Source organism: Mustela lutreola, chromosome 10, assembly GCF_030435805.1.
Source record: "Mustela lutreola isolate mMusLut2 chromosome 10, mMusLut2.pri, whole genome shotgun sequence".
In the NCBI taxonomy this organism is placed as follows: Eukaryota; Metazoa; Chordata; class Mammalia; order Carnivora; family Mustelidae; genus Mustela; species Mustela lutreola.
Window position 1 is genome coordinate 34,846,010 of NC_081299.1, and position 21,331 is coordinate 34,867,340.

General features: G+C 46.8%; 1 protein-coding gene across 3 annotated transcripts in view; it reads right to left on the reverse strand.

Moving 5' to 3' along the window:
* Positions 1-4,513: 4,513 nt before the first annotated feature.
* Positions 4,514-21,331, reverse strand: part of EIF2B3 (eukaryotic translation initiation factor 2B subunit gamma) — a 126,213-nt gene continuing 109,395 nt past the window's right edge. For all 3 annotated transcript variants that reach the window (XM_059135381.1, XM_059135380.1, XM_059135382.1), the window contains 2 exons: positions 18,121-18,224; positions 4,514-4,701 (listed from right to left, as the gene is read on the reverse strand). In XM_059135381.1, the coding sequence (XP_058991364.1) occupies positions 4,649-4,701; positions 18,121-18,224 (157 nt within the window). In that variant the 3' untranslated portion in view covers positions 4,514-4,648. The remainder of the gene's footprint in view (positions 4,702-18,120; positions 18,225-21,331) is intronic.

Here is a 21,331-nt window from a genome sequence, read left to right on the forward strand (position 1 = left end):
GGTAGGGCTTGCCTGCTGGGAAAATTTCATGCCAAAGTCCAAAGGCCCAGTGTGGGAGAAACTGGTCTGCAGTTCTAACCATTCCAACCCAGGGCCTAGTGCCCTCTGGCTTCTCCAAGCTCCACGATGACCTTTCTTTTCCCCAGCAAAGTGATTTCCTGAGTGTAGCTGAGCTCAGCTAGGGCAAGCTGAAGCCACAGACCCCAGGGAACAGGAAGGGGAGTAGACTGCTTCACTGTGGAACAGCCTGCTTCAGTGTCACTTCCACTGGATCTGGAAATGTGTTTTGGACTCAAACCAGAGAAGTTCTCCAAAGAATAAGAGAAAAGAGAAAAGCAATCTAATTAATTCATTATCACCAAGGAGTAAATCTAATTACTGATTGAGACAAATAGCCCTTAAGGTCTGTTATGTGTCTACTCCTTTGCTAAGCTCTGAGATTTGCAGGGTACCTGCTTTTAAGAAGTTCATAGCCTAAGGGAGAGCACAGAGACCACAGGGGAAACCACTGTGAGCTGGGATACTCGGGGGAGTTAGAGGGATTGGATGGGAGCGGTGGGAGGATGACCAAATCCAAAAGGAGAAGACTTGGTTCAAGGTCGGCTTATGAGAGCGTGGGCAAGTCACATGATCTTTGGCATTGACATAAGGATTAAATGAGATAATATATGTGGCTGAGGAACGGTGTCAGGAAAAGTGAGGTGAAACACACACACACACACACACACACACACACACACACACAGAGTGTTGGAAAGTGACCAGCCTGGCTTCACGGTAGGGTCCATGTGGAAGCAACTAGGAGGGCAGACCCTCTTTCCTTGGCATTTTCCTAGGCTTCTCACTCATGTTTTGGGCTGGCTTCTGTTATCTGGGCCCAGTCAAGTCAGTAACCCTGAGATGTAGAAGAGGGAAGCAGGGAGCCCTGGCACCACCAACACCCCCCAGACCCCCTACTATCCAATATGTTTAATGGCCAAGCCTGGGACTATATACCCACTTCCCTGCGGGCAGCTTTAGGCCAATAGCACCTGTCAGGTTTCTAGTGTCAGAGGCAGCAACCAGAGATCAGAAGATGGCCTTTTACCTTGAAGGTGGAGTAAAAAGAGCAGCTGAGAATCAAAGCAGAGCCTCGCTATTTATCTCTAGCAGAAAAGCCCCTGATGTAGTCCTTCTGGGGGGTGGCAGATGGTTCAGGTCAAGGACAAATCATCCTGGCTTCAAGTAGAATGTGTTCTCCTGCCCAGCTCCTTTCTTTCCCTGTGAGCTCCATCAGAGCGAAACCTTCTAGACCTTGTGTCTGGGTGGTCCTTCCCACACCCACTTCCCCTTCCTCAGACACATTTAACTACTTAGAAAGCAGCATACAAAGGCCTGGCTTCTGTACTCCTTAGGGGTAGGGATGGCTGTGGATAAGGAAAGTATGCTCTCTGCTGTTCTCTAGAAATAGAAACAGCTTATAAAATGGACCCTGTAGGCCCCTAGATTGCTTTTGGGGCTCCAGCTAAAGACAATTCCCCACGATCCCCCTCCCCGCCACCTCCATGGATGGGGGCAGGGTAAGAAGAGTAATGTGGTGAGGGACTGGGAAGAAGTTCGGCCTCTGGCCTTGGGAAAACGCTTGGAGGGCAGCCTTGGCAGTCAGTCCCCCTACTGGCTCAGGAGCTCCTGGTGGCAGGTGGGGGTGAGGTGTTAGTCGGGGAGGGGTTCCCGGAGTAGTAGACACCACATTTTGTGTGACCTGGCGAGCTCCCAGAACTCCAGGCGTAGTTGCTCAACACCTCCCCAGAGTCCTCCGTGATCCACCGAAAGTCCCCTTCCTTCTCTCCTTCAGTTCCCTCATGGAGCATCCCTGGGAAAGGGGGCCAGGGGACTCCTTTACCTGCCTGGTTCTTCTGGCTTCTTTCCCCACGGACAGGCGGCTAGCCAGTGGACATTCAGTTGCTCACTCTATCTTTGGTATATTCACACTCTCTGTAGCTGTTGCCAAAAGGAAACAAAAACGGTCCCTGCCTTCTGGCAAACAAATAGAGCAAAGAGAAAAGAAATTAAAGCATCTTGGGCACCCAGTCAATCCCGGTGCTGCTGGAGACAATCGCAGCAGTGTCCTGGGCCGGGGGCTGTTCCGGGCTGGGACTTACACTTAGCAAGGCCTTCCCCTGGGAAACCCCTACCTTGTCCTCTTTTCTCCAGCTCCCTCTTTTTCTTGGAGCAGGGCTGCTCACGGGCTTGTGCAAGTAAAGTTAGAGGAGACGTCTTTCTTCTACCTGACTGTCAGTGATTCCAAGGGCTCCGTGGGAAAGATCAGGAAGGGGTATAGGAAGGTTCTGGAACAGCTTAATCAATCCTTTCTCGTTCCTTGCCTACTTCCTTCCAAACCTATCCAGCTCCATCCCCTTTCTGTTGACAAGGAGTAGTCTTCTGGCCTCTTGGGCCACCCAGACCCCAAGGGTCAGAAAGCACTGAGAGTGGGACAGAATTTGAGAATAGGAAGGGGCTTTAAAAGTTATCCAGTGCGACTTTCCCATTTTGCAGATGTGGAAACACAGGGACAGAAGTGAGGCAGTGAATCGGCCAAAGCCAAGCAACACTGGGGAGGGCAGGTCTTCTTCCACCTGGAGTCGTCTGGAATCCACAGATTTCACTGCATTGCCAAAGGGGGACCCCCCCGCCGACCCCGCCCGGGCACTGCCCCATCTCTTTACTCCCTCCTTCTCCGAAGTCCTGTCTCTTTCAAGCACTTCTGCTGGCCCATTTCAGCTCCTGTCTGATGAGAGCAAACCTTTGAGAACCTTGTCCCCACCAGTGGTAGGAATGTGGAGCTTGAGAGCTCCCAAGAAGGCTGGTGGAGGTGGAGATCCCCCAGGGTAGGAATGCTCACCCAGTCTCTCTCAAGTTCAATGAGAGCAGCGCTAAGATTCAGGCAAGATTACTCCAATGAACTTTAGAGACTTTGGATTTTTAAAGCAACGTGGAAACCAGTATTTCAAATCATTCTTTATAATTACTGCCACCCACAGTGAACACATCAAGGGAAACCTTTACTTTGATAATTCTAGGAGGTGAAATTTCACCCCAGGAACCACTTTTATCTTCCACCAGACACCTGCAGGTTGTAAAGTAGTGCAGGGACAGGCAAGAGCCGAGGGTACGTGTGTTTGGGAGTGGGGGTGGTAGAGGGAAGATGGACAGGATTCCAGAAGGGCTGTGAGTATGGAAGTCTCACTTCTTAATTATCTCAAGCAGGAGAGGCAGTATAATTAGGACATAAAGGAGTGCAGCTGGAGAAGAGTCAGAAAGAATTTCAAATCATGATATGGGCTCCTGGCTCTTACTTACCAGGTTGAATAGACCTTAGACTCCTCATTAAGGGAGGTGAGAAGGAGTCTGGCTTCATAGATCACGGCTCTCTTTTATTTTTATTTATTTATTTAAAAAAAGATTTTATTTACCTATCAGAGAGAAAGAGCACACGCATAGGCAGGCAGAGCAGCAGGCAGATGGAGAGGGGGAAACAGGCTCCCTGCTCAGCAGGGCTCACTCCCAGGACCCCGGGATCATGACGTGAACTGAAGGCAGACGCCTAACCGACTAAGCCACCCAGGGGCCCCATGGCTTTCTCTTATTGTTCTTGCCTCCACCGAGATCAGTGGAATTAGGCTTGATGCCCAGGCCAAGGCAGCCTCCTGCATGTTTTAAGTCTCCAAAAGACAGCAGCTGACCTGGAAAAGCTGACTAGTGACTGGGAAGTAGGGAGTGAATGGCGGGTGAGGGAGCTGAGCGGGTGGGGTGGTGGCAGGGGCTCGGAATCCGTGTGGCAGGTATGGGGAACACAGTATAAGTCCTGGACTAAGGACTGGGGGCCAGGCTGCCCAAACTGGTAGCTGTAGGCAGCAGCTGCCAGCAGCTAGGCTTGTGGGTTTAGAAAGCCTGATCAGGGGCAGGAATTGAAGTACCTCTGGGTCCTTTTGGGTGGAAGATGCTTTTATGGACTAGGCTTGGCCAGGCAGTCAGAAAGCGGTCTTCTGAAGAGCTTTACCCTGCTGCCTATGCCTGTACGCAAGAGCCAGGCCATTGTGTCTTATCCTGTTCTACACACTGGCTCTAGACGGTTTTTACCATGTGACTCAAGCCCACACTGTGTATCCTTGGAGCCCACCACATCGGTGGAGCCTGGGACTACTCCACAAGTCTCTGGCATACCTTTGGGAGTGCTCCTCCCCGCCCCCCCTTTTAAAGTTTTTTTTTTTTTTTTTTTTTAAAGATTTTATTTATTTATTTGACAGAGAGAGATCACAAGCAGGCAGAGAGACAGGTAGAGAGAGAGGAGGAAGCAGGCTCCCTGCTGAGCAGAGAGCCCAATGTGGGGCTGGATCCCAGGACCCTGGGATCATGACCTGAGCCGAAGGCAGAGGCTTTAACCCACTGAGCCACCCAGGCGCCCCTTAAAGTTTATTTAAACAAATTTTACACCCAATGTGGGGCTCAAATTCACAAGATCAAGAGCCTCATGCTCTACTGACTGAGCCAGCCAGGTGCCCCATGGGAGCCCCTCTTTATTGGGAAATAAATACACAGTCAAACAGGTGGGCCAGCCAACATCTGTAGTTCTGAGGGCCAAGAGAAAGGAGTCTGACTTGCTCAGAGCTCAGATCTCCATGAGCTGGTCACTCCCCACGATCACCTCGTTCACTCGTTTGGCTACAAAAGAAAAGAAAAAAGTTGTTTGAGAACTGGCAATAAAGGTGTCCTTTCAAACCAAAATATTTCTAACTTCTGTGCTCGTAAACATTTATTTGTCTCCTATGTGGCTCTGCCCTTGAGACGGTCTTGGGAATACACCTTGCCAAAGGGATTACAGGAGAGGCAGCATTTTCCAACACAGGAGGGAAAGACTCACTCTTTCTTTCAAAAAGATTTTTATTTATTTATTTGACAGAGAGATAGAGAGAGCATAAATGGGCAGAGCGGAAGGCACACGAAGAGGGAGAAGCAGGCTCTCCACTGAGCAGGGAACCTGACACAGGGCTTGATCCCAGGACCCTGGGGATCATGACCAGAGCGGAAGGCAGCTGCTTAACCAACTGAGCCACCAGGCGCCTGTGGACTCATTCTTTCTAAACCTAGCTTCCAGGACACTTCACACAGGAGGGAAACTGGATGGGTCTTTTTTTTTTTTAAGATTTTATTTATCTATTTCACAGAGAGAGAGATCACAAGTAGGCAGAGAGGCAGGCAGAGAGAGAAAGGAGGAAGCAGGCTCTCCGAGGAGCAGAGAGCCCAATGCGGGGCTTGATCCCAGGACCCTGGGATCATGACCTGAGCCAAAGGCAGAGGCTTTAACCCACTAAGCCATCCAGGCTCCCCTGGATGGGTCTTAAAGGATGAATATAGTTTTTTCAGGCAGTGAATCAAAGGGAAGGCATTCTAGGTTGCTGGAACAACATGAGCAAAGGTATAAAGATACAAGGAAGGGGAGCATGAAATACTGTGGTGTGGCCAAATGGTAGGGGATGAAGGGGAAAGGGTGAGAAGCAGTGACACCCAACAGTTAAATGGAGATATAAAAAGGAGAGGGAGGATGCTCACATGAAAATACTACTACCTACTGCATAGAGCTGTTGTGAGATTTCAGTGACTTAAGGAATCCTGAAGTGCCGGATAAGCAGTGGCCATTGTTTTGCCAAATCCAAAATATGGCCCTCCCTGACCTGATCCTTGCCTGCCGCTACAGCTTCACATTCCATCATTGTGCAAGTATACCTACCAGCCATACTATTTTGTAGCTCTAGACCTTTGCACAGGCTGTTCCCTCAGTCTAGAATGCCTTTCTTGGCCCTCATCTCATCACACTTTTGCCCTAAATGCCCTAATCCTGCAGCTTCACTATTAGTGGCACCTTCCCTTCCAAACTGTCCATTTCCTGCTCTGTGAAAACACTACCTGATACATATCTCTGTCTCTACATCATTATCTCATTCTCCTACACTTACCTATAAGACTCTCAAGGGTAGGGCCGGTGTATTTATGTTCTTACCCTAGTGTCTACCACAGCTACTGGCACAGGAAAGATTTCAGAGGTCCTGGGTAGTGATGAAGATAGGGTATGATTATCAAGTGGAGAGCAAAAGTTGAAAGGAGATGAGGGCTGGTTAGAGTATAGAGAATCTCAGAGAATTGTAAAGCTGAGTGTAAGTAGTCTAAGATGTTTAGAAGAGAAGGAGCGAAGAGGAAGACTATGAGCCTTCAATACATTTAAGGGCGCACCCTGGAAGATGACCAGTGATGGGGTGGAAGGTAAGAGTTAGTTGGAAGGTGGAAGGAACAAGAGTTGGAGAATGGAGGCAGTGAACCAATAGTCTGGAAGGGGTAGGGGGAACCAGGGGCATGTTATCTACTTCTTGCCTGGAGTTATGAGGCACAAGCAGGAGACAGGAGAGTTTTCCTGCCCTCTATTGGCTCAGACAGAAAAAGCTGACCAGCTGGCTGAAAATTGGTTCTTTCTGGGCAAGCTTCCCGTGGCTTCTAGGGATCCAATGTTTCTTGTCATAATTTGGGAGGCTGAATGTGACCCTGATAGGTAAGGCAGAAATTTTGGCTTTCCTGACGCTCTCCTTCAGTCTTCGAAGGGGCTGGTGCAGCAAGATGAAGATCCTTGATGATGGGACTGAGATTGACAGAAACATGTTTGGGTTTGTTCTTATTTTCCATAGGCTGGAACTTCTAAGGGGGTTTCTGACTGCAGCTTTAGAGATCTTAAGAATTCAGACATGTCTTGGGTGCCTGGGTGGCTCAGTGGGTTAAAGCCTCTGCCTTAGGCTCAGGTCATGACCTCGAGAGAGCGCGCCCTGCATTGGGCTCTCTGCTCAGCAGGGGGCCTTCTTCCACCTCTCTCTCTGCCTGCCTCTCTGCCTACTTGTGATCTCTGCCTATCGAATAAATAAATAAAATTTAAAAACAAAACAAAACAACAGTTCTTAAAAAAAAAAAAAGAATTCAGACATGTCTTCTGTTCTACCCAACTTTTCCACTTTGTTTCTTGCTATATCTCCCTTGTACCCCATATTCAAGATTTTGCAAATGATCTGCAGTTTCCAACACATTGTTTTTGCCTTCAAGTACTTGCTTACACGGTTCCCCTTTGCTTGAGAGGGTCTTCCCTTTGTGTATATGATAAATAGCCCCAAAGTTCAAGATTTAGCGTTAATTCCTTCCTTGGGCCAGAACTGACCGATTTCTCTTTTATGTCCTTAATTAACCCTGACCATCTCCTGCCATCACACCTGAGAAACTTTTCTGTAATTATTTCTTTACTTGCCTGTTTCTGTACTGGGGGCAAATGGATAGGAAGAGGCAAATCTTACTCATCTTTACACCTTTAGCCTAGAATATAGGAGGAAGTAATAGTTTGTTGAATGTGTGTGTGTTTGGGGGTTACGTGACAGTACAGGTACATGACAGAGGTAGGAAACGAAGCATATACAGAAGAGAAGGCCCAACCTCCGTCGGGAGTATAATTGACACTTTTGGAGCTTTAGGGCAAGGGTGCTTAGAGAAGAGCATCCTCAGGCCCACTTCTCTAACTTTCCTCATAGGAAGAGAAAGCTAGGTCTCGGCTTTTCATAAAGTCTGCTATTACAGCATCATGCTGCACAGCGGCAAACGCAGAGAAGAAAAGGATAGGAGAGCTAGGAAGAAAAGATGACAATGCCGGAAAGGAAAGACCTTCTGAGTCAAAAGGACTTGAGTTGTGTTTTGTTTTTTTTATTTTTTATTTTGTTAAGACTTTATTTATTTATTTGACAGAGATCACAAGTAGGCAGAGAGGCAGGCAGAGAGAGGAGGAAGTAGGCTCCCTGCCAAGCAGAGCCCGATGTGGGGCTCGATCCCAGGACCCTGAGATCATGACCTGAGCCGAAGGCAGAGGCTTTAACCCACTGAGCCACCCAGGCCGCCCATTTTTTTTTTTTTTTTAAAGATTTTATTTATTTGACAGAGTGAGAGTATAAGCAGGGGAGGGGGAGTGCCAGGCAGAGGGAGATGCGGGACTCCGCCCCAGGACCCTGAGATTGTGACCTGAGCCAGAGGCACACACTTAACCAACAGAGCCACCCAGGTGTCCAAAAAGAGTTGTAATTGGACTCTGAGCAGATTCTTTCCTGTCTTTAGGCTTTAGTTCCCTCGTCAAGTGGGGATTCTATGAGATGAATGGACAGAAAGTGCCCAGCACCGGGCTTTTATAAGTATTAAACGTTAAGTTATAGAACGGGGCTGGCCTGGAGTCCCGCCCTCGGAACTGCTCGTTTTTCTGCTTCATAACCATCTGTTTTCTTCAGTGAAAGGAATGGGAAGGAGGCCCAGATACTGCTCAGGCTGCTACATTCCCTAGGGCTGGGGATGGTCCTGGAGTGTGACTGTCAATTAGGATCCACCCTTGAGATAAGAATGACCGGGAAAGAGTAAAGGAAATACTACTTTGGCTAGACTCTCAGGGTTTGTCCCAAAGCTCCTTGTTACCCTTTGTCTCTCTACAGCCATGAGTCAGCCTCCTCATCTCCTTTCTAGAGCCCAACATTTATTCTTCCTTCACCAGTCTCTCCCTCGTTTCCAGAGATACTGGACTGTACTGCAGACAGTCTTAGTTCTTATTAACATTCTCTGTGGCCCTCAGTGCTCCAGACCAGAAGGGCAAATGAGTCTGGGTGGGGCAGACAAGGCTTTCTTTCTGCCAGGTTCCAAAGAAACACTTAAACCTTCTTTGGCCAGCCCTACCCATTCCCACCCCCCCCCCCGCCCCCACCTACCCTCTGGTCTGCTCTGGGACTGGGGGTGGGAGAAGACTTGCTCTTTTGATTCAGGGAAGACAGACTAGATCTGGTGTTTGGGGGATGGATCTATTTTCCCCGGGGATTCTGTACGGTGGAGGAAACCTCGAGGGTAGCAACAAGCAGTACTCATTTTGCTTGGCCAGGGTTGGAAGCAGGTTCCAATGAACACTCAAAAAGTTCTGGGCTGGAAACAGATCCTAAGGATCCCTTCCCTGAGAGTACAAACAGAGGCTGGTAAGTTGAGGAGAAACCAGTGGGAGGAAGGGAAGGACAAGCTGCGTATGAAAAGCATGCCCTGCTGGGAAGCTAGGAAGGATTCCTGCCAGCCAGGACTTGACCTTCATGCCCGTCCCGTCTACTTTCAGGGGCACAGGATTGATCACTGGGGTCACAGGGAAGAGATCCAAGTCATCTCACTGACCATGAGAAGAGACTCACATGAAGTCTCCAACCGGAGTCTCCAGGTTTTTACATTGCCAGCTGTGGCTCTTCCACTGGCTTGAGCGGGAGGTCAAACTTGACCACCAGGATTTTTGCCAGAGATAATCTCATTAACTGAGTATGCTGGGGTGCGGGTGAGAAGACCTAGAGAGTTCTGTTAGAAAATGGCTCATACTGCTGCTGGTGTTAGAAGAGGGCATAGAGGGCTACACTGGCTTGTAAGAATCACATTTTGGGGGTATAAGACTCATATGGACAGAGTGACTCTCTGATATGCAAATGACTGAAATCTGGAGAGGGAACGGCACCTCTTCTGAGGATGAATATTTTTTCCTGAAATCTCTCCAGGTGAGGAAGACTGACTGGGGACTCGGCCATCTACTGAGCTGTTCGCTGCGGAGGATATGAGGTGTTGGTGCTTGCGTGGCTCATCCATGGTACAGCTCTGAAGGGCTGCACTAATGGCTGGGAATTTGCTTTTGCATAATGCTCAGCTGCAAAGACAGGTGACAGTGGGAACAGGAAGTGTTGGGATTTTCCAGTTTACAGTCCAGATGATACTTCCCTGGCAACCTCTCTTTTAGGAGGACCATTAAAGGGTCTCCTTCTAAAATAGGGACACATGGTGTTAGAGCCAGAAGTCTATGAAATGCTAAAGCCTATGACATCTTAGGGGTTTGGCTAGCCCAGTCTTGTGCTCCCTGATGGGAGATGCCATGACTCAAAGCCCCAATATCTGGCATTCCATTGTCGTGTATGCATTCTGCACACAGAATGGAAAGGGTCCTCGCAAAGTAAAAGGAAGGAGCACCATGACTTTATTGGAAATGGGGAGGAGAAGCAGCAGAAGCTGTGAGGTTCCGGGTCCCAGCACACAAGAAAGGAGGGATCCTCTAGGGCAGTGGCAAAAGTTCATGCATTCAAATATGCCTGTGGAGTCTAAACTCTTAAAAACCACAAAAGGAAGCAGCTCCTGGCTCCAGGAGGGACTAAAAGGAGAAAGCACTGGAGGATGCTTCTACTTGCTGCTGAGCAGGAGAGAATGTACAGAGACAAAGAGGTAGGAAGGAGGTGGAAGAAACACTGTTTGGGGTCACAAACCCAAAAAGTAGAGAATAAAGGGGGGGTGCCTGGGTGGCTCAGTAGGTTAAGCCTCTGCATTCAGCTCAGGTCACAATCTCGGGGTCCTGGGATGGAGCCCTGCATCGGGCTCTCTGCTCAGCCTGCTTCCTCCTCTCTCTCTCTGCCTGCCTCTCTGCCTACTTGTGATCTCTGTCTGTCAAATAAATAAATAAAATCTTAAAAAAAAAAAAAAAGAAAACAAAGAAGGACTGCCATGAGGTGACAGGGAGGGGACAGGATAAGAAAGCAGCTTCACAGACCAGCTGAGCAGCTGCTTTTGAAACTCTGGGGACCCTTTCCAAGGCCTTCCATGGGGTTAGAGAAAAGGCTGGGTGTTCTGAATCCTCTTTAAAAAAAAAAAAAAAACTTTTTAAAAATTAAGAGTTTTATTTTTTAATTTTAAAAAATTTTAAATTTTTTAACCTTTAAAAAATTTTAAATTTTTTAGCCTTTAAAAATTTAAAATTTTTTTTTAATTTTTTAAGAAGATTTTATTTATTTATTTGACAGACAGAGAGCACAAGTAGGCAGAGAGGCAGGCAGAGAGAGAGAAGGGGAAGCAGGCTCCCCGTGGAGCAGAGAGCCCGGTGCTGGGCTCGATCCCAGGACCCTGGGATCATGACCTGAGCTGAAAGCAGAGGCTTTAACCCACTGAGCCACCCCTATTTTTTAATTTTTTTAAAGTAAGCTCTAGACCCAGCATGGGTCTTGAACTCACAACCCCAAGATCAAGAGTTGTATGTTTTATAGACTAAGCTAGGCACTCTAACTGAACCCCATTTTATTTGTTTGTTTGTTTATCTATCTATTTGATGGAGAGAGAGAGAGAGCAGCAAAAGCAGGGGGAGTAGAAGGGGGAGAAGCAGGCTGCCCACTGTGCGGCACTCAATCCCAGCACCCTGCTAGGCTCATGATCTGAGCTGAAGGAAGATGCTCAACCAACTGCGCCACTCAGGTACCCCTGAATCCCATTTTAAAGAAATTACCAACAGGCTCCGGGTGCCCAAGAAAAAAGTTTCTCTGTAACCCAAGGGTAGGCCTGGGTAAGCTGGATATTCAGTAGGAGAGAGACAACCAAGACCTGGGGTTCCTGAAGATCAGCGAGAGCTGGGATATAGAGGCCAAATATATTTTCCCAACTGGTCTGGGGAAGATGGACTAAATGGAGAAAAGGTCTATCACTGATCAAATTCTGCTGGCCAAGCCAGGAGTGGTTTCTTCCTCTGGACTTTCAGGAGGCTGTCTTGCAGTAATTCGGGCTGAAGACTCAGTTTTGTTATTTCCTAGCTATGTACCTTGGGTAAATTTCAACTTTTTTTTTTAAGATTTTATTTATTTATTTGACATACGGAGATCACAAGTAGGCAGAGAGAGGAGGAAGCAGACTCCCTGCTGAGCAGAAAGCCCGATGTGGGGCTCGATCCCAGGACTCTGAGATCATGACCTGAGCCAAAAGCAGAGGCTTTAACCCACTGAGCCATCCAGGTGCCCCCAAATTTCAACTTTTTAAAGTCTCAGTTTCGACTTCACCAGATGGGTCAGTAATGGATCCCTATCTACCTCAGAGGGTTTTTATGAGAATCCAATAAGATAGTATATTTGAGAACATTTTATTTTATTGTTTTTTTTTAAAAAGATTTTATTTATTTATTTATTTGACAGATAGAGATCACAAGTAGGCAGAGAGGCAGACAGAGAGAGTGGAGGAAGCAGGCTCCCCGCTGAGCAGAGAGCCTGATGCAGGGCTCCAGCCCAGGACTCTGAGATCATGACCTGAGCTGAAGGCAGGGGCTTTAACCCACTGAGCCACCCAGGTGCCCCCGAGAACATTTTAAAGTTATAAACAATAGGGGCACCTGGGTGGCACAGTTGGTTAAGCATCTGACTCTTGGTTTCTGCTTAGGTTGTAATCTCAGGATGGTGAGTCGGCTTGTCCCTCTCCCACTGTCCCTCCCACCTCTCGTGTGTGTGTGTGTGTGTGTGTGTGTGTGTGTATGTGTGTGCTTGTGCGCATACTCTCTTGCTCTCTAAAAAGAAATGAATTTTCAAAGCTACAAACAACTGGAAGCCAATGGCATTCCAGGAGGGGGAGTGCTGTCTACGTGGCCAGTGCTGGGAGTTTCAGTTGGTGTGCCGGCCCTTGCATGCGGGCACCATCACCGAAGAAAACACCAAAGGCTGCAACGCTGCTGTTGACCAACGCTCCTGCTTGAAAGTTCTCTGGTGAGGCACTGGGTGGAATGTGTCTGCCACTCATTAAAAATGCCAGCCTTGGGCGCCTTCTCTCTCTCTGCCTGCCTCTCTGCCTGCTTGTGGTCTGTCAAATAAATAAAAATCTTAAAAAAAAAAAAAATGCCAGCCTTAGGACACCTGGGTGGCTCAGTGGGTTAAAGCCTCTGCCTTCAGCTCAGGTCATGATCCCAGGGTCCTGGGATCCAGCCCCACATCGGGCTCTCTGCTCTGCAGCCAGCCTGCTTCCCTTCCTCTCTCTCTGCCTACTTGTGATCTCTGTCAAATAAATAATAAATTTAAAAAAAATGCCAGCCTTCCTTGTAACAAAGGCATGGATGTCTGACCAGGCTTCACCTCCAGATGCAGCCACCCCAGACTCTGGGCTGAGAACTAGTGATACAAAGAAGCAGGAACCAGAGAGAACCCACTTTGGGCTTGCTGGGTGGCGGAAGCAGCAGTGCAAGCCGGGGTATCCTGTGGTCAGTGAGGATGGCAGTGGGGTCCTCGGCACAATGGTTTGGCGCATACATCTTGGCTATAACCCAGTTTTTAAGCTTGATTCTGCAGCCATCGTAGAACTGTGGGCTTGGATTTTTTTTATTGGCTTAAATCAGCCAGAGTTTGTTATGATGCTTCGTTATAATGCTTACCTTACTGGTAAACTAGTGACACTTGGGAAAGGCTTCTCAGAAATGACCATTTCTCACATAGAGGAAGAAAGTGGTTAAAATGTGAGAAGAAAGGAATTGCAGAGGAAGGCTGCATCTGTCTCAGGTAGAGAAATTAAGGTGAAGGATGGTTTCAGGCCAAGGCCACACCTCCCCAATTCATTTACCAATATTACATGTGGTTCTTGTGGAAGTGTAAGTTTAAAAAAAAAGTCAGGAGAGATCTCATGGTAATAGCAACCATCTCACATATGGCTTTCTTGGAACCCTGTTTCTGCACTGAAATTTCAGAAAGTAGGTTCTATGGATCCAAAATTCATTCACTCATTCCTTCCCTCACTCATTCCCGCCCGCCACTATAAACTATAAATCAGTTTTTTTTTTTTTTAAGATTTCATTTATTTATTTGACAGAGAGAGACACAGAGAGAGAGGGAACACAAGCAGGGGGAGTGGGAAAAGCAGGCTTCCTGCTGAATGGGGAGCCCAATGCGGGACTCGATCCCATAAGCCCGGAATCATGACTTGAGCTGAAGGCAGACACTTAACTACCGAGACACCCAGGTGCCCCTAAACCTGTTCTGAGAGCTAGGGATGCATACTAGGTCAATCCCTGGCCTTAAGGATCTCAGTCAGTAGAGAAGGCACAGTCATAGGTAACCCCCGTAACCTGTGACTGTATTTTAATAAAGGTGCTAACAAAGTTCTAGGGTGCAGAGGAAGAAGGAATGCTTAGGTTGGCTGTAGGGAGTCATGGGAAGAGTCAGGGAAGGTTCTGCAGAGGAGAAAACACTTGGGCAGAGTCTTCAAAAGAGGGATTCCAGACAGAGAGGGCATGTACAGGGCGTGGAGTGGCACAGCAGGACTGTGTGGACAGGACACCCTAGGGCCCTTGTGTGCTCCCGGAGCTGCGTGTGCACCTCACAACATTTAATGACATTTAATTTTCACAACAGTTCTCCAAGATGATTATTATTGTCTCAATTTTTCTAGTTTCGAAAATCTAAGGTCTAGGGAGGAAAAATCTAACCAGTGAGCTGCACAGCTGAGACGTGAATCCAGGTCTGTTTCATTCTAAACTCTGAAGGGAGGTATGTAGCTTTTAAAAAAAGGGAAGGAAAGGGACGCTTGAGTGGCTCAGTGGGTTGAGCCGCTGCCTTCAGCATGATCCCAGGGTCCTGGGATTGAGTCCCGTGTGGGGCTCCCTGCTCAGCGGGCAGCCTGCTGCTCCTCCTGCCTGTGCTCGTTCTCTCTTGGGTTGACTGACTGATAGGAAGATAGGTAGATAAATAAATAAATAAAATCTTAAAAAAAAAAAAAAAGGAAAAGAAAAAAACTGAAGAAGTTCTCTGTTTGCTTGGGGAGAAGGAAAATGATGTGGTTTCTACCAGTTAACTCCTTCAGCAGCTCTCTTACTCTACTATATTCTAGATGTAGAAATAATCTCAAAAAGAATAGCCATTCTTATTGATCTTGAGCTTTTTGTCTATTTTCTGTATAAAAACACCTAGCCAGGGGTGCCTGGGTGGCTCAGTCTTAAGCGTCTGCCTTCAGCTCAGGTCATGATCCCAGGGTCCTGGGACTGAGCCTGCATTGGGCTCCCCACTCGCCAGGAAGCCTGCTTCTCCCTCTCCCACTCCCCATGCTTGTGATCCCTCTCTGCTGTGTCTCTCTCTGTCAAATAAATAAATAAATAAAATCTTAAAAAAAAAAAAAAAAAAAAAAAAAAAACACTCAGCAGCCAAAGTATGGAACCATTCAGATTCTCAGCCCATCAGAGAAGCCCTGATACTTGTGTGTCTCTCATGCACTACACAGAGGCAAACCTCAGAGATGGTGTATGTTTGGTTCCACTGCAATAAAGTGAATATTACACTAAAGCAAGTTAAATGAATTTTTTGGTTTCCCAGTGCATATAAAAGTTATGTTTACACTATACAGTAGTCCATGAATTGTGCAACAGCATTATGTCTAAATAAATAAATATAAATAATTTATTGCTAAAAAAGGCTATCATCTGAGTTTTCAGCGAGTCCTAATCTTTTCGCTGGTGAAGGGTCTGGCCTCGCTGTTGATGGCTGCTCACCGGTCAGGTTGGTGGGTGCTGAAGGCTGGGGTGGCGGTGGTGGTTTCTTAAAATAAGACAACAAGGAAGTCTGCTGCACTGATTGGCTCTTCCTTTTGTAAACGATTTCCCTGTAGCACGTGATGCTGTTTGATAGCATTTTACCCAGAGCAGAACTTCTTTCAAAATGGGAACTTAGTCCTCTCGACCCTAAAGCTGCTTCAGCAACTAAGTTTACAGAATGTCCTAAATCCTTTACTGTCATCTCCATGATCTTCACGGCGTCTTCACTGGGAGCAGGTTCCATCTCCAGGAACCACTGTCTTTGCTCCTCCGTAAGCTGTAACTCCTCACCTGTTCAGGTTTTCTCAAGAGATGGCCGCACTTCAGCCGCTCCTTCAGGCGCCTCTTCTGACTCTCGTTCTCTTGCTCTTTCCACCCCATCTGCGGTCACTTCCTCCACTCAAGTGCTCAGCCGGTCACAGTCACCCGTGAGGGCTGGCGCCCCCTTCTTCCGAAGTCCTGCTCATGATAGTATTTTGACCTCTTCCTGTGGATCACAAATGCCCTTCCTTCCTTTCTTTCTTTCTTTTTTTTATATTTTAGAGAGGCGGAGAGCATAAGCATGTGGGGAAGGGGTACATGGAAGGGGAGAGAGAGGATCTCAAGCAGACTCCCCACTGAGCACAGAGTCCTACACTGGCTCAGTCTCCCAATCCTGAGATTATGACCTGAGCTGAAACCAGCTGAAACAGATGGAGCATCCCAGGTGCCCCTCTAGAAGGTTTTCAGTTATTCCATCAGAGGAATAACTATGGCAGCTACAGCCTTAATAAATATATTTCTTTTATTAGAGAGAGAGAGAGAACACAAGCAAGTGGGGCAGGGGGTAGGTCTGTAGGGAAGGGGCAGAGGGAGAGGGGGACCTTGTACTTCTATGTTACGAATATGGGCCTCTTTCCTCAAACCTCAGGAACCCACCTCTGCTAGCTTCTGACTTTTCTTCTACAGCTTCCTCTCCTCTCTCAACCTTTGCAGAATTGAAGAGAGTGAGGGCCTGCTCTGGTGAGGCTTTGGTTTAAGGGAATATCGTGGCAGGCTTGATCTTCTATTCTGACCACTAAAACTTTCTCCATATCAGCAATAAGTTTGTTTTGCTTATCATCTGTGTGCTCACTACAGTGGCACTTTTAATTTCCTTCAAGAACTTTTCCTTTCAATTCACAACTTGTCTATTTGGTGCAGAAGGCCCAGCTTTCAGCCTATCTCGGCTTTTAACATGTCTCCCTCACTTAAAAGTTTACTCATTTCTAGCTTTTGATTTAAAGTAAGGCGTTAAAAAAAAAAAAAAAAGTGAGAGATGTGCAATTCTTCCTTTCACTTGAACACTTAGAGGCCATTGCAGGGTTATTAACTGGTCTAATTTCATTTTTAAAATAAATTTTAAAAGATTTTATTTATTTGAGAGAGAGAGCGAGTGCACAAGCTGTGGGAGGGGCAGAGGGAGAGGAATAAGCAGACTCCCCACTGAGAATGGAGCCCAATGTGGTCTTGATCCCAGGATCTGGGATCATGACCAGAGCCAAAGGTAGAGGCTTAACTGACTGAGCCACCCAGGTACCCCAACTGGCCTAATTTCAATATTGCCTCTCAAGGAATAGGGAGACCAGAGGATAGGAAAGAGATGGGAATGACTGGTTGGTCGAGCAGCTAGAACACACACAAAGTTTATCAATTAAGATAAATTAAGGGGCACCTGGGTGGCTCAGTGGGTTAAAGTTTCTGCCTTCGGCTCAGCTCATGATCCCAGGGTCCTGGGATCAAGCCCCAAATTGGGCTTTCTGCTCAGCAGGGAGCCTGCTTCCTCCTCTCTCTCTGCCTGCCTCTCTGTCTACTTGTGATCTCTGTCTGTCAAATAAATAAATAAAATCTTAAAAAACCCCACAAAACTTTAAAAAAAGATAAATGAAGATGCAGTCTGTGGAGCCCCTGCCCATTACAACAGTAACATCAAAAATCACTGACCACAGATCACCAGAACAAATATGATAACAATGAAAAAGTCTGAAATATTTTGCAAAAATTACCAAGATGTGACACAGAGACATGAAGTGAGCAAATATTGTTGGAAAAATGGTACGCAGAGACTTGCTCAACACAGGGTCGCAACAAACGCTCAGTTTGTAAAAGAAATGCAGTATCTGTGCAGTGCAGTAAAACGAGGCATGCCTGTACAGTTCTTCTCCAGTGGCAGAGCAGAGTGAGCTAACACTGCACCTCCAAGACAGGAGCTCGGAGTGAATGGTTTCCGAAGAAACTGCTAAACCTCCCCCAGGCCAGGAACCTACGAGACTACCTCTCTTCAACAGCAGGTGAGACAAGGTGCTCACGGAGTCTAGGAGGTCAAAAGCAGGTTTCAACACTTTTGCTGGATTACTGGCCCTTCTCACATAGGTCCAAGAGCCACTGTAAAGTTGTTAATCTGGGCCATTAGATCTTTTTGGTTATGTTTTAAAATTTTTGATAATAAGGCTGTATATATTTATGAGCTTATCTGTAAGATACATTCCTAAAAATGGAACTGCTAAGTCAAAATTAACAGGTTTGACAATGTTGTCAATTCTCCTCCAAAGACGGCTTTATCAATTCATGGTCTCACCCACAGAGAATGCATGTGCTGGTCCCCTAATCGTCACCAGCACTGAGCACCAACTGTACTACCGTGCTAGGAAAAAAATGGCATCTGTGATTGTAATTTGGTTTACCTTTGGCTTCAATCCTCTGGCCACTTCCAATTAGGCAGTTCTTGATGTCCGCTCCTTTCTCTATCACAGCATTGTTGCAGATAACGCTGTCTTGGATGTTGCATCTGGAACACAATAAACAGCCAGGTTACAGAATGCCCGTGGCTCCCATCCGCATCCTCACTGCTATGGGTTGGGGGTTCTGGCTCCTCCACAGGCTAGGAATAGCTACTCCATCCAGTTAATGGCTACATGCCTCAAATTATCACTGGGAGACAGAATGGCTCAGCCAGCCCAAGGGTGGACCTGGTTTTAGCGAAGTCCAGACTTCAGACAGGCTCCTAATGATCTTTCCCGCCAAGGCTTGAAAACTGCAGACCCCATGACTTCAGTTCTTTAGGTACCCGTCCCTGCTGCACTGACCCATCACTCAGCTGCTCACCTGGGAATATATCTCAAATTTCATTTAAGGCTTAAGTCCCATGAATCTCCCTAGGAGATCAGCTATGGGAACAACAGGTGCCCCACAGCTCTCACTACAGACTTTTGGTTAATCAAAACCAAACTCGTTTAGAAAACAAAAACAAGAAACAAAACCCAGTGTTTTTTAAACTAGCTCCAGGCTACATCAAAAACTACTCCGGGGGGCGCCTGAGTGGCTCAGTAGGTTAAGCTTCTGCCTTCTGCTCAGGTCATGATCTTAGGGTCTGGGGATTGAGCCCCACATCGGGCTCTTTGCCCAATGGGGAGCCTGCTTCCCCCTCTCTGTCTTGTGATCTCTCTTTTTAAAAGGCTTTATTTATTTATTTGACAGAGAGAGATCACAAGCAGGCAGAGTGGCAGGCAGAGGGAGAGAGAGAAGCAGACTCCCCACCAAGCAAGGAGCCCGATGTGGGACTTGATTCCAGAACCCTGGGATCATGACCTGAGCCAAAGGCAGCTGTTTAACTAACTAAGCCACCCAGGCATCCCAATAAATAAAAATCTTAAAAAAAAAAAAAAAAAAGAAAGACTACCCTAGATCCTACATTCTCAAGAATAGCACCTCTTGCTCTTGGCATTTTAATGTGTTTAAAGAGCACATTTCTGGCTCTTGAAGACTGGTAGGTGAGAAGACAGGTCCTTTTGAAAACCTTCACTAGCACCCACTGCCTACCTACTCTATGCTAGATGTCGTGCAAATAAATACTCTAGGTACATTACAGGAGTGACTTACAAATCCAGCCATTTAATCAGAAAAATCACTTGGGCAGTGCAAAAAAATAAACAAAAACACCCTCATTGTCTTGGCTTCCATCAATCCTTGTGGTAGGTCTGAGATGGGGGCCTCATATATTTAGAAAAAAAGAGCTTCCTAGATGATTCTGGGAGTATCATTTTTGCCTCTGATGCAGTAAAAAATAACAACCACAGATGAGGTAACAAACAGATTTAGGGAAGTTAAACCATTTGCCCCAAACCACATAATTGCCAAGCAGCAGATTCAAATCTAGGTCTGCCTGACTCCAGAATCCATACATTTAATCATAACGCCATATAAAGAAATCAAGAGAAGGAAAGACTGGAGGAAGCTTGCTTGGAATTGCCAAGCTGCTCTTGAGAGCCGAGTGGCTCTGTGGAGGGAAGGGTTCGGCCCTAACAGGGAAATATTCGCTACCTTTAAGAGTCAGAAGTGGGCAGCTAAAGCGGAGAAGGAAGGTGAGTAGGAAGGGTGTGAGCATCCATTTAAACAAAACAAAACAAAACACCAATTAAGGAAAAATCCTCAGGCAACCCAGGAGGCATGGGGGATGGCGAGGAGGACATTCCAAAGCCTGAAATTATTTGTGCAGAGGCTATTAAAAAAGATTCTTCCCAAACACCAAGACTTTTTAGTAAAATGCAGAAAAGGAATTCTAGCCTGCTATAGCATTCCAGAGTCGTCTTTATCTCTATTCTTCTGGAAGGTTAAGCCAGTCGGAAAGCAGCAAAAGGCAAAAGCCACAGCACCTCTGTGGTGTGGGCTGGAGAATTAGTTTGTTTTTTGGCTCAGATTCAGAATATACACACAAAAAATCGGGATACACAGTGGGTGGGAATTAAGGGACCTTCCAGAACTTTCCAACTTGTCTTCTGCTTTAGGCAAAGCAGTTCAGTTAGCAGCTAGAGTGGCTCCTGCTTCTTGATGAAAATTCCCCCAAGAAGAGTAGTAAGGAAGTATATAGAAAGCCTCAGAAATAGATTCCTGGGACAAAGCAGGCTTACAATTGGCTACTAGGTTCTCACTGAAAAGTCTTCTTTCTTTTTCCAGAGTGGGAGTAGGAGGATACCTCCTGCTCAGTAGTTTAAGAGCCTGAGAACACAGGCTCTGGAGCTAGGAAAGGGGTAAACATAGTCGGCATAGATCAAAACAGCCAAGAGGAACTCAAGAGGCCATAATTAGAGACTACTACATGGCTATTTTGGGATTTGGGATATAAGTGGGAACCATTTCTGGAAGGAAGAGGCTAGACTGATTGAGGTCAGAATTCCATAGGAATGGATAGCCTGGGTTCTCCTTCTGTCTAGCCAGTCTGATTGAGGTGTTCAGGAAACTTGTCTCATTTAGTTTCTGTGTAATTCCCTCTGAGACCCATAAACTAGCAATGCAGAATCTGCAGATATGATGGGGAAAAAGTAGGTTGACTGAAAAGAAACTGGGGCTCTCCTGAAGCTCTTGGTCAGTGGATCTGCGGAAGGCTTTGAGATGAACACCTGACAAAATGCTTAGTGAGTGTGAATCTCTTTTCTGCCATTTGGTTCTTCATTGTTCCCTATAACCACTGCTATGGTCACAAGTCACCTCCATGAGCAAGGCCGAGGTATTCTGGAAAAATGTCAAGCCAATATAGAGCTTTCTGTCTCTCCAGAAAGAAATTCCAAGATTAAGGATTTTACTGGATGTGTTTGTGTGTGCTCACACTGGAGAGGAAGGATGATACTACGGTATCAAGTAAGCTCTTTCCAGGTTGCCAATCTGTAATAATGGCTTTGCCTTTTCTATTTTTTTTTTTTTAAGATTTTATTTATTTGACACAGAGAGAGAGAGAGATCACAAGAAGGCAGAGAGGTAGGCAGAGAGAGGCGGTGTGTGTGTGTGTGGGGGGAGCAAGCTCCTTGCTGAGCAGAGAGCCCAATGTGGGGCTCAGTCCCAGGACCCTGAGATCATGACCTGAGCCAAAGGCAGAGGCTTAACTCAATAGCCACCCAGGTG